We start from the raw sequence: 12,638 nt of genomic DNA on the forward strand, positions 1-12,638 counted from the left end.
CTCCAGGGCAGACAGCTCCTGAAAGGCAGCTGGGTCATCACTGCAGAACGCACTTGGAAGTCAGCTCAGTTAATCACCACATGTCCACTGGATTCCAGGAGCATGGCTGGTCCAATCAGAACATTTTTGCCCACGAGAAGAGCAAATCTGGAAACCTCTGCTCATGGCCCGTTTGAAAAGGGACACTCAGTTGAGGACAGAGAGGGGTTGGCTTCCCCAGTTCTGGGCAGTGATTCAGCTGAGGCAGTGTGGGTATAACATTACAGAATCATAGAATAGCTTAGGTTGGAGAGGACTTCGGAGATCACTTAGTTCCAACCCCCCAGCCATAGGCAGGGTTGCCTACCACCAAATCAGGCTGCCCAGGATCCCATCCAACCTGGCCTTGAATGCCTCCAGGGATGGGGCATCCACAACCTCTCTGGGCAACTTTTCCACTGCCTCCGAGTAAAACATTTCTTCCTGACAGATAACCTAAATCACCCCTTTTTAATCTAAAGCCATTCCCCTTTGTCCTGTTACTGTCAGGCCATCCCATCTTAACCCCAGGGTTAGGCATCTCATCTACCTAAAGAATCTCTGGGGCTGAAATGGGATTCAGTTCCTCAGAGAACCGTGGGAGTCGGGAGTCCTCATCGTGGAGATCAGATGTGCACAATGAGGTGTCTGCGTGTGAGTCCCTCATCTGAATCCTTGGTCTTTATTCAGTGGTTACTCAGCTGCTCACACACACAGTCGGTGATGATGAAGGTGTCTGAAGTGATCCAACATGTGCGCTACTGCTTGGAAGGTGGGGTGGAAAATCTCTGAGATAGACACCTCACTCTCGAGTATCAGCTGAGGGCCAGAAGGGAGGTGTTCTTGGCCATCCTAAATGCCACCACAGCCCTGTGTTTAGGGCACCCCGTGTGCCTTTTGCACCTGTTCCCATGGACCATGTAATGCTATTCTGCTCACCAAAAGGATGAGCTCAGAAGAGAAGAGCCCGATCTTCCTCTCTGCTTCACCTGTGGCATACTGTGGAGTTCAAGGCCTTACAAAGATAGGTCACATCTACATTCTTTCCCCAATGACACCTTTGTTTGCTCTGGGCTCTCATTTGAATGGCATCAGAAGAAGTGTGGGGTCATGCCAGATCCCAGTTGACAGGAAGCTGGCAAATGCTGCTCCAGTTTTAAAGCAAAGCAAAAAAGAAGATCTCAGCAACTACGGACCTGTCAGTCTCACTTCAGTGCCTAGTAATATTGCGGATAAATGATGGTGGGAGTTATAGAAAAAGATTTGTTGTTGGTCACAGCCTCCGCTGGTTCATGAGGAGAAGGGTCTATTTAAATTTACGTCCCTTTGTGACAAGGTCTCCCATCTAGTTGGTGAAGGGAAGCCTGGATTTCAGTAGAGGTTTAGGTCCTGTTTCTTACAGTATCCTTCCAGACAGAATGTCCTGCATACAGCTAGACAGAGCCATAAGGTGATGGGCGAGCAGTTGGCAATGGGTCGGGCCCTAGAGGTTATTGTAAATGGGGTTCCATCAGGCTGGTGGACTGTCACTAGCAAGGCTCCATTTTAGGACCACTTCTCTTTAATGTTTTCATCAGTGGTTGCATGCAGGACTAGATGATGCTTTGAGCAAATTTTCAGATGGTACTAAAGTAAGAGGAGATATTGCCACCATCAGGGGTGGAGAGGCCTTGCAGAGAGATGTGGACAAGTTAGAGAACTGGGTAAGCATCAACTGCATGGAGTATAACAAGAACAAGTGCCTGAATCTGCACCTGGGTAGGGGCAACCCTAGCTGTACACGCAGAGTAGGGGATGGGACACTGGAGAGCTGTCCCACTGAAAGGGATTGGGGGTCCTGGTCAGCAGCCAATGGAACGTGAGTCAGCAGTGTGGCCAGGCAGCCAGGAAGGCCAACCGTGCCCTGGGCTGCATCGAGCGTGGCATTGCCAGCCGCGTGAGGGAAGGGATTGTCCCGCTCTGCTCTGCACTGCTGCGGCCTCACCTGCAGCACTGGGTGCACTTCTGGGCGCTGCAGAACACAAAGGACATCAAAGTACGGAGAGTGCCCAAAGGAGGGCACTGGAAGAGGCCACCCAGGGAAGCACCAAGATTGCTAGAGGTCAAGAAGCATTCAGGCCATGCTCTCAGTCATCTGGTCTGCTTTGTGGGTGGTCGTGTGGAGACTGAAGTTGGACTCAATGATCCTCGTGGGTCCTTTCCAACACAGGATATTCTCGGATTCTCTGACAGTGGGTATGAGCACAGTGATGTTGGAGTCCCTGTGCTGTCGCAGTGGGTTGGAGCACTGTGATGTCAGAGGTCCTGTGCTGACACATGTGGAAGGAGCACAGTGACAGCAGATTCACTGCTCTGTCACAGTGGGCAGTGGTGCAGTGATGATGCATCAGTACATGTCTTTCATTTGACATCATAGAAACCTCCATCCCACTGCCCCAGGGAGAGCCCTGAGCCAGCATGAGGGACAGGATCTCCCTTCCAAGGGCCTGAGGATCAGGGCTTGGCCTTTCCACTTCATAAGACAAAGGAGGGTTTTCTCATCATAAGTGCCACCAGCACAGCGCCGTTGTCTACCTGTAATCATGGCTTCCAATTATCTGCTCGGAGAAGTCCCTGGGGAAGCTGTGTTGGTAATGGCCCTCAGTGGGGCCCATTAGTACTCCAAGAAACTTTCCTCTTACTTCTGACTTGATCTTCTTGAGCACTTTGTGCCATGTTCTCCCTGCACTGGAGGTTGATGGACTCAGCAGCAAATGCCCCCTGGGGCCCATTACAATCTACAGAGCCCTCATGTGCCTTGTGCCTTCCTGTCATCTTCTTCAAGTGTTCAGAACTTGTACAGCTCACTGGAGAGGTATCTGGAGAGAGCTTAAAGACGAAGAGGCCAATGGAGATTTATTAATTCTATTTATTTATGGTTTGATTAAAACAAGAATTTAAAGCAGCACTTGGCAACTGATATTGATCCAGGATGTCCCCTAATGAGTTCTGCTCTGTCACTATGTGGACAAACATCCTCCACAACTTCCCCACTCCATTTCTACTCCCATCCACCCCATGGGACTTGCATCACTTCTCCTCACATCACTCTTCTCCTCTGGAGTCACCTGCTCAGTGTTAAACCTCCTTTTCACCAACTCCCCCTTGCTTTCCTCACAGAACCTCACATGCAGATGGGCAATGAGAGATTTCTCTTTTTTGCAAACAAACAGAAGGAAATGTGATGCAATTGCATGAACAGTAAAACACAGCGAACAACTGCATGCCATGTCCAAGCTGCATCTCATGAGGCTTGTCTTTCACAGGGAATAGCTGCACAAGAAATGAGTTAGGCAGAGATAGGAAGGGATAGATATAAACACTGTTCAGGATGTGACAAAAGAGCTCATGAGACTGTGGAGAGATGGAGCAAATCCAATCTCCGTGAAGCTCATAAAGCAGCCAGAGAGTTGGGAGGTATCAGAGTGAACAAAGAGCAAGGGATGGGGGAAACCTGGAGAGCAGTGGGAAGAGCATGTGTCCAGATGGCCTGCTGGAAACATGTCCTTAATCATGGTCATTTATTTAGGAGGGATGGTGACACCTGGAGGATGAGGGAAATGAAATGCACAGCAGGGTAGAGCAGCGGTGGATGCTGGGCACTGGCTTTGGCATCACTGTGTGTGCCAAAAGGCATTCATGTCCTCCTAGCACAGTAATGGAAAACATTCTCCTTTTTGAAAAAATAAAAAGACACAAAATCCCCTAGAAGACGATTACTTACAAATTCAAAAGAAGCAGTACTGGTGAGAATTTAAGAAGTTGAGTAGTGTGTTAACAAATTTGCATTCATTTCTATCTTTCTCTTCAATCCTTGGTTTCAATTTTATTGACATTAATTAACATCTTTCAGACTTAGAGCTTCTAAAGGAAAAGAAGATCTGTTGGTGTCCTGCACAGAGCCTGGTGACCCCCAGATTTTCCCTGCCCAGAACTGTCCATGACATCTCTCAGTCTTTGCACTGCCTGACTCACACTGAAGACCTGAGCGCTTTTTGTTTTTCTCAGCTCTTGTTTTCAGTGGTCACATGCAGCACAGGAGGCTTCATGCCCTTCATGCCCTTCATGCCAGGCACCCTGCCCCATTCTACTTTGGGTCCACATTCTCCCTTGCCTTCCTTCTGTCACCTACGTATTTCAACAAGCCCGTATTGTCTTAAATATGCCTGGGAAGATTCAATTGTGGGTGAGCTCTAACCTTCCTAAAATCATCTCAGCAGGTGCACTAGGACAAATTCTCTGTATTGCTGCTAGGGGACATCTTCTTGTTTCCAGTTCCTGTATGCTTCCTTTCTGTCCTGCACCCCACAGACACTTGAAGAAGCCAAGGTGCCCTCTTCTTAAGAAAAAAGGTGTGTTCTTCTCTCTTGCCCTCCCTTCAGACTCCTCAGCTCCACCATCCAATGGCCACTGCAGCCCGTGCTGTCTTTCACCTCCACATTCCCCACAAGCCCCTTCTTTTCTGATCCAGCAGAGCACCTCTCCTTTCGGGCTCCTCAATGGCTTGTTCAAGAAGCTGTCATCTGTGCTCTCCAGGAGTCTTCTGGATGCTGTATGTCCTGCTGTGCTGTCCCTGCAGCAGATACTGGAGTAAAAAATGCCCCCAAAGGCGACAAGGCCCTGACAACATCAGGCTCCCACCTGTCTGTAGAGGGCGCCTTCCCCTTGTTCTTCCTGCTCAGGAAGCCAGGAACAGACACTGCTGGTCTCCTCTGTTCCCCATTTCCATTAGCTCTTACCTGGCTCCTGTGCCATCCCCGGGAAGAGCTCAATGCACTCTCACAGAGTCGCCCTTCCTTGTCTCTGCACCAATCCATCACAAATAGTCAGTATTCCCCTTGAGCTGCAGTCCAGTTGTGGAAGCCATTTAACCCTGTCCCGGTGGTCCAAACAAGAGCTCAGGCATGCGACTGTGCAAAGATTTCTAGCTCGCACAAAACAAACAAACAAACAAACATCCTAGTTGGGAAACATCATTAGATTTATCCTGGCTGGATAGCGCATCCATGGCATTTGTGTTCAGAAGGCCCATTGTGGGGCTCGGACTTGTCCAAGCAGCACGGACACTCCTCGGGCATGGCTTTGCTGAAGGCCCCGTGCTGCATTTGCCAGCTGCATGTGAGTGTGCTGGACACCCCAGGGAACTGGCATGACACTGGCCTGCTCCTGATGCCATTCACAGGACAGCCCATACAAAACTGAGCTTTGGCCTGTTAAAGAAATGTGCTGGCTTTGTATTACCTTGAGCTCCAGAATATGCAACAGATGGACAACGGAGAAAGACCTGGCTCTACTTTCATGAGCTCATCCATTTAGTCAGCTGAATAACCTTGCGTGCTCCGTGGAGAGAGCTGAAAAAGGCACACTCTCAGGTGCCCTAAACACAGGGGTCTGTTGTCATTAAGGATGGCCAAGAATACCTCTATCCTCTCTCTGACCAACAGCTGATGCTCAGGATGGGGGTGGTTAAATCAGGGATTTTCTGCACAGTTGACAAGCACTATCACACATCCAGGAACACTCCAGGCACCTTGGTCATCACCCAGTGTCTGTGTGTGAGCAGCTGACTTCCCACTGAAGGAAGGACCAAGGACTCAGAGCTGGAGCTGACATGCAGGCAACTCATGGTGCACATCTGAACTGAACCAGAGCAATCCCAGCTCCTGTGGGTCCGTGGAGAGCAGAATCCCATTTCAACCCCAGGGTTTCCATCTTGGTAAGTGATGCCTGAACTGCCTCAGCTGGATCACTGCCCTGCACAGGGGAAGTCAGCCCCTCCCTGTCCTTGTCTGTGTGTCCTTCTTGTGACAGCAAACACTCTCTGGTAGGACTAACCATATTTCTGGAATTAGTCACTGCCCACTGGACATTTGGCAGTTAATTCAGCAGATTTCAAAGAACAATCATGATGCTGTTGTCTTTCAGGAGCTGTTGGTCATGGAGAGCCAGGGAATTCTGAGGGGAGATGAGTGGGGAGCAAAAAATGGCATCCTGTGCTGCTGAGCTGGGCCAGGCTCCTGGGACACAGGGAGCTCATAAGAGTGAGCAACACTGTAGAGAGACAGCTCTGCCCAGGAGCAACTCTCCTGCACAGCACAGCAGGGCTAGGGGCATGGACTGCATAGGACATGAGGAGAAAAGAGAAAGGAGAGAGAGACTACAGGATGTGTACAGTGTGAGCAGGCTGTGAGCTCACTGGAGGAGCATTGCTCACATCCCTCGGCTCGGTAAGTCTCTCTCTGCAGTCAGTGCAGCTGCTTTTCCTGGAGGGATCACTAAATATGGGACATCCCATTGCAGATCAGGCTGCGTACACTCTGTGGTTCTTTATCATGGAAAATGACACACTCCAGATGAGGGCTTCCCTGCTGCAGCATCAGAGCACAGCCCTGAGGGCTGCGTGTCCCAGGACGGCTGCAGGCTGTGCAGCCGGGGGTGCAGGCGGGTGCCCAGGGCTGTGGTGCAGAGCAGGGTCCCTGCTGTGACCCAGGGGCTGTGTGCCGGGGCAGGGACTCTGCCTGCTGCCAGGCTCAGCACTCAGCCTGCCCGGGGAGCTGCCCAGGGTGCTGCAGAGAGAAGTCCCTGCACCAATGGGGACCAAGGAAGGACAAAGGAGGGATTTTCTGCTGTGTTTTCTTGTTCCCGTTTCTAGGAGATGGTAAAGATGTAGAGGGAGAAATAGAAAAGGATTTATCAAGTCTGATCACATCAAGAGGGAATCCTAAATTGCATTCAGCCTCTCTACTTTCTATTAACATATATTTTCTTGCTGTAAACCCACTGGACTTCTCTTAGGTTCCCTTTTTCACTTGAAAGAATGAGCATGCACTTAGATAGTGCCCTGCAAATAGGGTGGGTTCTGGAAACCAAATGGGAATGCAGAGAATTTGGGCTGGTGTCTGTAGGCGCAGACAGGGAAAAGACTGGAAAAGAGCTCCCAGGATGGAAATCTGCCAACCACAGATATATGATCTGGGAATGGAAGGAAAGAAAGGGTGGTGGGTTTTTTTGCTTTTTTGTTTTTCTTTTTTTTTTTCCCAGAGCAAGAATTCACCTGAAAAACCCACGTCACTCCCTTTGGTGCAGGCACCTTCCCCTGAACAAGCCCCCACCCAGAAATGACTCCGCCCTCACGAGCCATGGGGTCCGATGCATGAACCACCTCCCCTGCAGCCAGAGCTCCAGAAGAGCAGAGGAGCATCTCCCCAGGCACTTGTCCATCGCCCTCTGCAGCACACAGTGAAATGGTGAATATTCAGTGATGGTGAGGGCATTCCTCTGCACTCAGCAGGGTCTGGCTTCTTTTTAAGGTAGCATGTGAATGCAATTGCCCTCCATCATCAAAATTTGCAAGCTCAGAGCAATAGAAAGAAACTCAACCAGCTCCCCTCACCCTTCACTAAACAGCAGCGGATCCCTTTGCCTCTCAGGTCTCAATCACAGCCATTCATACTAAGTGCAGCACAAGTGCTCAGGGTTTCTGATTTCAGCTTAAACTCCTTCTCTTCCTACTCCATGATGAGTAGGAAGAGAATTTGGAGGACAAACACTATCCTGAAAATTTCTATTTGTGACACACATATTTCAGGCATCCATTGTGCAAATGCTGACAGGTACTTCTGCATTAGAAGGGATTGCATCGGACAAATTCTGGCAAGAAAATCTGCCCCCACACCACCACCACGTTCCCATGGACCCACAGGGACAAGGCTGCTTCCTTCAGACAGAAAGGGCAGAGGCTCTCATGGCAAGCTGAACCTCCTGAAATGTAGATCACATCATGGAGCTGAATGAACACTTTCCACGGAGGAAGACTTGTCACTAACTTTTGTTTTCCTTGGACACGTTCTTGTGGCCAAAGGCAGCAGATGCCCAACAGCAGCTCCATCAGTGAGATCCTCCTCCTGGCATTCACAAACATGCGGCAGCTGCAGCTCCTGCTCTTCTGCCTCTTCCTGGCCATCTACCTGGCTGCCCTCCTGGGGAACGGCCTCATCAGCACAGCCGTAGCCTGCCACCACCACCTGCACACCCCCATGCACTTCTTCCTCCTCAACCTCGCCCTCCTGGACCTGGGCTGCATCTCCACCACTCTCCCCAAAGCCATGGGCAATGCCCTCTGCGACACCACCACCATCTCCTACACAGGATGCGCTACCCAGTTTTTTTCTTTCTTTTCATGGATGGAGCAGAGTATTCCCTTCTCACCATCATGTCCTATGACCGCTACGTTGCCATCTGCAAGCCTCTGCACTACGGGACCCTGGTGGGCAGCAGAGCTTGTGCCACCATGGCAGCAGCTGCCTGGGGCACTGGGGTTCTCCATGCTCTGCTGTACACTGCCAGCACTTTTTCAATACCACTCTGCCACGGCAATGCCGTGAAAACCTGTTCTTCTGTGAAATCCCCCAGATCCTCAAGCTCTCTTGCTCTGGTTCTTACCTCAGGGAAGTTGGACTTGTCATATTTAGAGCCTTAATCTTTTTTGCTTGTTTTATATTCGTTGTGCTGTCCTATGTGCAGACCTTCAGGGCCGTGCTGAGGATGCCCTCTGAGCAGGGACGGCACAAAGCCTTTTCCACGTGCCTCCCTCACCTGGCTGTGGTCTCCCTCTTTCTCAGCACTGCTGTTTTTGCCTACCTGAAGACGCCCTCCATCTCCTCCCCATCCCTGGATCTGGTGGTGGCACTGTTATACACAGTGGTACCTCCAGTAATCAACCCCCTCATCTACAGCATGAGGAACCACAGCTCAGGGATGCCCTCAGGAAACTCTTGCAAGACATGTTCCTTCAGCATCAGTAAAATGCTCTTCATGTGACAATCAAAAATTCAGGAAAAGCTTGGACTGCCTTCATTTCAACTTTTTCCCCCTCCCTCCCAGTCTCTTAATCCTATCATAAATTTTATTCCAATTAAGTAACACTATTCATGATATTTCTGTTTTATTTTCTACGTTTTTCTTCTGGCTGGCAAGCTTCATGTCAAAAAGTAACCAGGCTCTTTGCCTAGATAGTGAAATGATCACAAAGTCATTGATCTCAGCTCCCATCTCCTCTGGATCACGAAGAGGAGCCCTTGGTTCCTTGATGCAGGAACCAGGAGCCCAACTGCCACACGGAGCAGCAGCCCTGGTGTCTGTGGGGCTGCCCCTCACCGCCTCGTGGGTGCTCCCTCTCTGCTGCCTTTGAGTTGGGCTGCTGCTTCCCTGGAGCCATGGCCATGGGCAGCAGCAGGACGTGGTCTTTTCAGTGCTGCTCTCTTCACACCACCACACCGTTCTCCTTCCTCCTTGCCATTGTGACAGCCCTCAGGTCCCGTGTTATGCCGCAGACCAATGAAAAACACTTTACCTGCGGTGTGCCTGGAATTGCCTCAAAGCCTTGGAAGATGCAAGCGTTCCCACATCTACAGACTGAAGGCTGGAGACTTGGGGGAGAAGGGAGTCTGTGAAAATGGAGACGGCCTTGCTCTCTCCAAAACATTCCCATTTTGCTGAAAGTTAGGACTGCAAACTTGCTTTTGATGAACTTGCTTGTTGCAGACTCACTTGTTCGCAGCCCTGGATGGCACACCTGTACATCTAGCAGCCATAGAAGGATGCCAGAGAGATCCTTGGGGTTCTTTTTTGAGACTTTTGAAACCTCGGGACAAGGATGCTCGCAAGCCAAGAGCCCCCCACCTCTCTTGGCTGGACCAAAGCTGGAACCTGGACCAGTGATCTCTTTCTCTGTCCCTCTCCCTCTCCCTTTCTCTCTCTCCGCTCCATCTCTCTCTTTTCTTTCTCTTCCTCTCAGAAAGATGTTAAGTGACACAAGGCTTACTTGGATGTCTTGTAACATCACAAAGTTTAGCTGCGCATGGAAATAATGTAGAAGTGTGAGTACCTTTAAGATAATTGCAGTGCAGAGATTCTCCCCTCCCTCCTTCTGTGTGTGGGGCGTGACATGTTCCCTCCTGACAGTCCTCAAGGCAGGGGCAGAAGATGCCTCTCCCTAAACCGGACTCAGGAATTCTGGACTCGCGGGGCTGCTCTTGGAAAAGTCCAATTGCTTTGATGGGGTTCTCTGTGGATGGAGGGGACAGTTACACAGTCCCAGGGCAACCTATGAGGCATGAACATCCAACTTTCTGGCTTGCCTGGGCTACAGTTAGTGAGCAGAAATTGTCTTGGGCCGCATGTATGCAGGTTGCTCCAAAAGTAATGCCTGCTATTAATTTCCATGGAAATGAAAACAGCTAGAAAGACCACAGTAATGCACAGCAAATTCTCAGCTACAAAACACTATCTTTGGACTGAGTCACTGCCATTAGCCATGCATTTTGGTCAGTGAAGAACACAGTATAGGGTGGCTTAGCAATAGGGAACAGTATTTTTGCTTAAGAACCAATATGTTACTTTAGTAAAAGAAATCAATGTGTGTTATGTCTACAACTTTCCAGCTGAGCTTTGCCTGGTGTGTGAGCAGCCTTCTTCTTCTCAAAGGTCCTGCTCCACGGAAGCGCTCAAGTCACAATAGGACTACTTTTATCTCTGCATGCACCAGAGGCAAGGTCTTTTTCTTGGGTTTCACATTCGTTGTTTTGAACTATAGTCTACCAAGATAGAAAGTAGCTCATTACGGCATAACAAGCAATGGAAACTTGCTAACGTGGGGAAAAGCAGTGAATTTCAGCCAAAATTCACTGTGATTAAGCGGAAGGAGAAAGAAAGGGAAGGAAGCAAGTCATTGCACCACTACCTTCGATGCAACTGTGCATGCGCAGAGAGATGTTAGCGTATGTTAATGAGGTTCTGGAAAAGAATGACTATGTATGCAAGTGTATTGCATATGTCTATGTTTTGCCAGTTGATGGGCTCAGCAGGAAGGACACAGACACCAGCAGAAGGGATAGGCTTATTTTACTGTCCATTTCAAAGTAATTCAAAAATAAAGCACTGCCTATAGTCAAAAGATGTATTTAACAGTAAAGAAGATAAGGAAGGTAATGGATCTCTTCTTTTCCACATGAGGTTAGCAATAGTGATCAAGAAAGAGACATCACCAACTGCCCTCACCCTTTACCATCATCCAGATCTGCAGTGGATGAGGAGCCCCACTTGCAGCGAGGATCTGAAGAACCCGTCTGGCAATTGGAAGTCCTACGGCAGTGCGCCCAGCCTGTAGCTGAGGACTCCAAAGTCGCTGCAAGCAGATCCAGCCTTTTGCCTCGCTCCAGTTATTGGAGGAGATGGTTCTATATATATATGTACACGCAGAGGAAAATGAAGGCAGCAAACCAAGCCAGTGTTGTCCAGCTGATTTATTACAAGGTCTAAGCAACTCAGGGAGACGGGGAAGCTGGCGATAGTAAAGAGAGAAATTCTAGCAAAGGGTTTACAGAGTGGGGATAGTCAGCACCAGGGATCCAGCGACGTCTCGTTGGTCCGTGGGAGGCAGCAAGTTGGTCAGTGACGTCTTGTTGACCTGCACGACGGCAGTTCAGAGGAGGGGGTACCCGTTCTTCCTGAGAACTCTTTGGGTTTTTATCCTCTCCATAGCACCCTTTTTGTTACCAGGGGCAGCAGCTGGTTGTCAGGGTACCCACATTTTGTTCCTCGGGAGAAACAGCACATCCGTCCTCTTACCACTGTGCGCACGGTAATTCACCATTGACTCCAAAAGCCACCAAGCAGCCATTCTACAGGTAGGGGAGGAAGAGAGGAAGGAAAAGAGAGGAAACTGGAAGTAGAATTTCTTCAGATACATCCAGAATAAGGAAGGGAATTGGAGGGATCGGGACTGCCCTACAACCTATGTCAGGTGCCTGAACATGGCCAGAGTTGATATTTCTCTGCTCTCACTCACAAGCACTATTCCCTGCTGGGCTCACAGTGCTATCTTCAAGTGAACGCCCACTGGGACACATATTCTTCACACCAAGTGTTGCCTGCTATCTGCACCATGACTCCATTCGATGAAAGCACGCATTCACCTGTCAGGGAAAGGTGCATGCTGTTGGGAGCACTTGCAGGCTCTGTGTACTGGGTGGATGTGGAGGTAGGTAACGGGGCTGGAAGGGCTTGTGAAGCTTCTCACAAGCTCAGGGCACTGCTACAATGTGTCTCCTGTGTGGATGTGCTTGTGGGAGTAGAGGGAAGAATTGCTTTTGAAGCTCTTCCCACACTCAGGGCACTTGTAGGGTCTCTCTCCTGTGTGGTTGCGCTGGTGGACAGTGAGTTCACTACTGCTTTTGAAGCCCTTCCCACACTCAAGGCACTTGTAGGGTCTCTCTCCCGTGTGGATTCGCTGGTGGATGATGAGATGGGGACTCCTTTTGAAGCTCTTCCCACACTCAGGGCACTTGTAGGGTCTCTCTCCTGTGTGGATGCCCTGGTGGCGGATGAGGTCAGCACTGCTTTTGAAGCCCTTTCCACACTCAGGGCACTTGTAGGGTCCCTCACCTGTGTGGACGCGCTGGTGGCGGATGAGATGGGAACTCATTTTGAAGCCCTTCCCACACTCAGGGCACTTGTAGGGTCTCTCTCCTGTGTGGATGCGCTGGTGGCGGCTGAGTTCAGTACTGCTTGTGAAGCCCTTC

The 12,638-nt window shown here is 49.9% G+C and overlaps 1 protein-coding gene and 1 pseudogene across 3 annotated transcripts in view; one reads left to right on the plus strand and one right to left on the minus strand.

The window, feature by feature from the left end:
- Positions 1-7,666: 7,666 nt before the first annotated feature.
- On the plus strand, positions 7,667-8,861 carry LOC110391088 (annotated as a pseudogene).
- A 2,481-nt stretch (positions 8,862-11,342) lies between these two features.
- ZNF707 (zinc finger protein 707) overlaps positions 11,343-12,638 on the minus strand; it is a 4,874-nt gene continuing 3,578 nt past the window's right edge. For 2 of the 3 annotated variants that reach the window (XM_021382814.1, XM_021382813.1), the window contains exon 6: positions 11,343-12,585. In XM_021382814.1, the coding sequence (XP_021238489.1) occupies positions 12,152-12,585 (434 nt within the window). In that variant the 3' untranslated portion in view covers positions 11,343-12,151. The remainder of the gene's footprint in view (positions 12,586-12,638) is intronic. The other variant, XM_021382815.1, reaches the window with a different exon arrangement.

Source organism: Numida meleagris, unplaced genomic scaffold (assembly GCF_002078875.1).
Source record: "Numida meleagris isolate 19003 breed g44 Domestic line unplaced genomic scaffold, NumMel1.0 unplaced_Scaffold295, whole genome shotgun sequence".
Lineage (NCBI taxonomy): Eukaryota > Metazoa > Chordata > Aves > Galliformes > Numididae > Numida > Numida meleagris.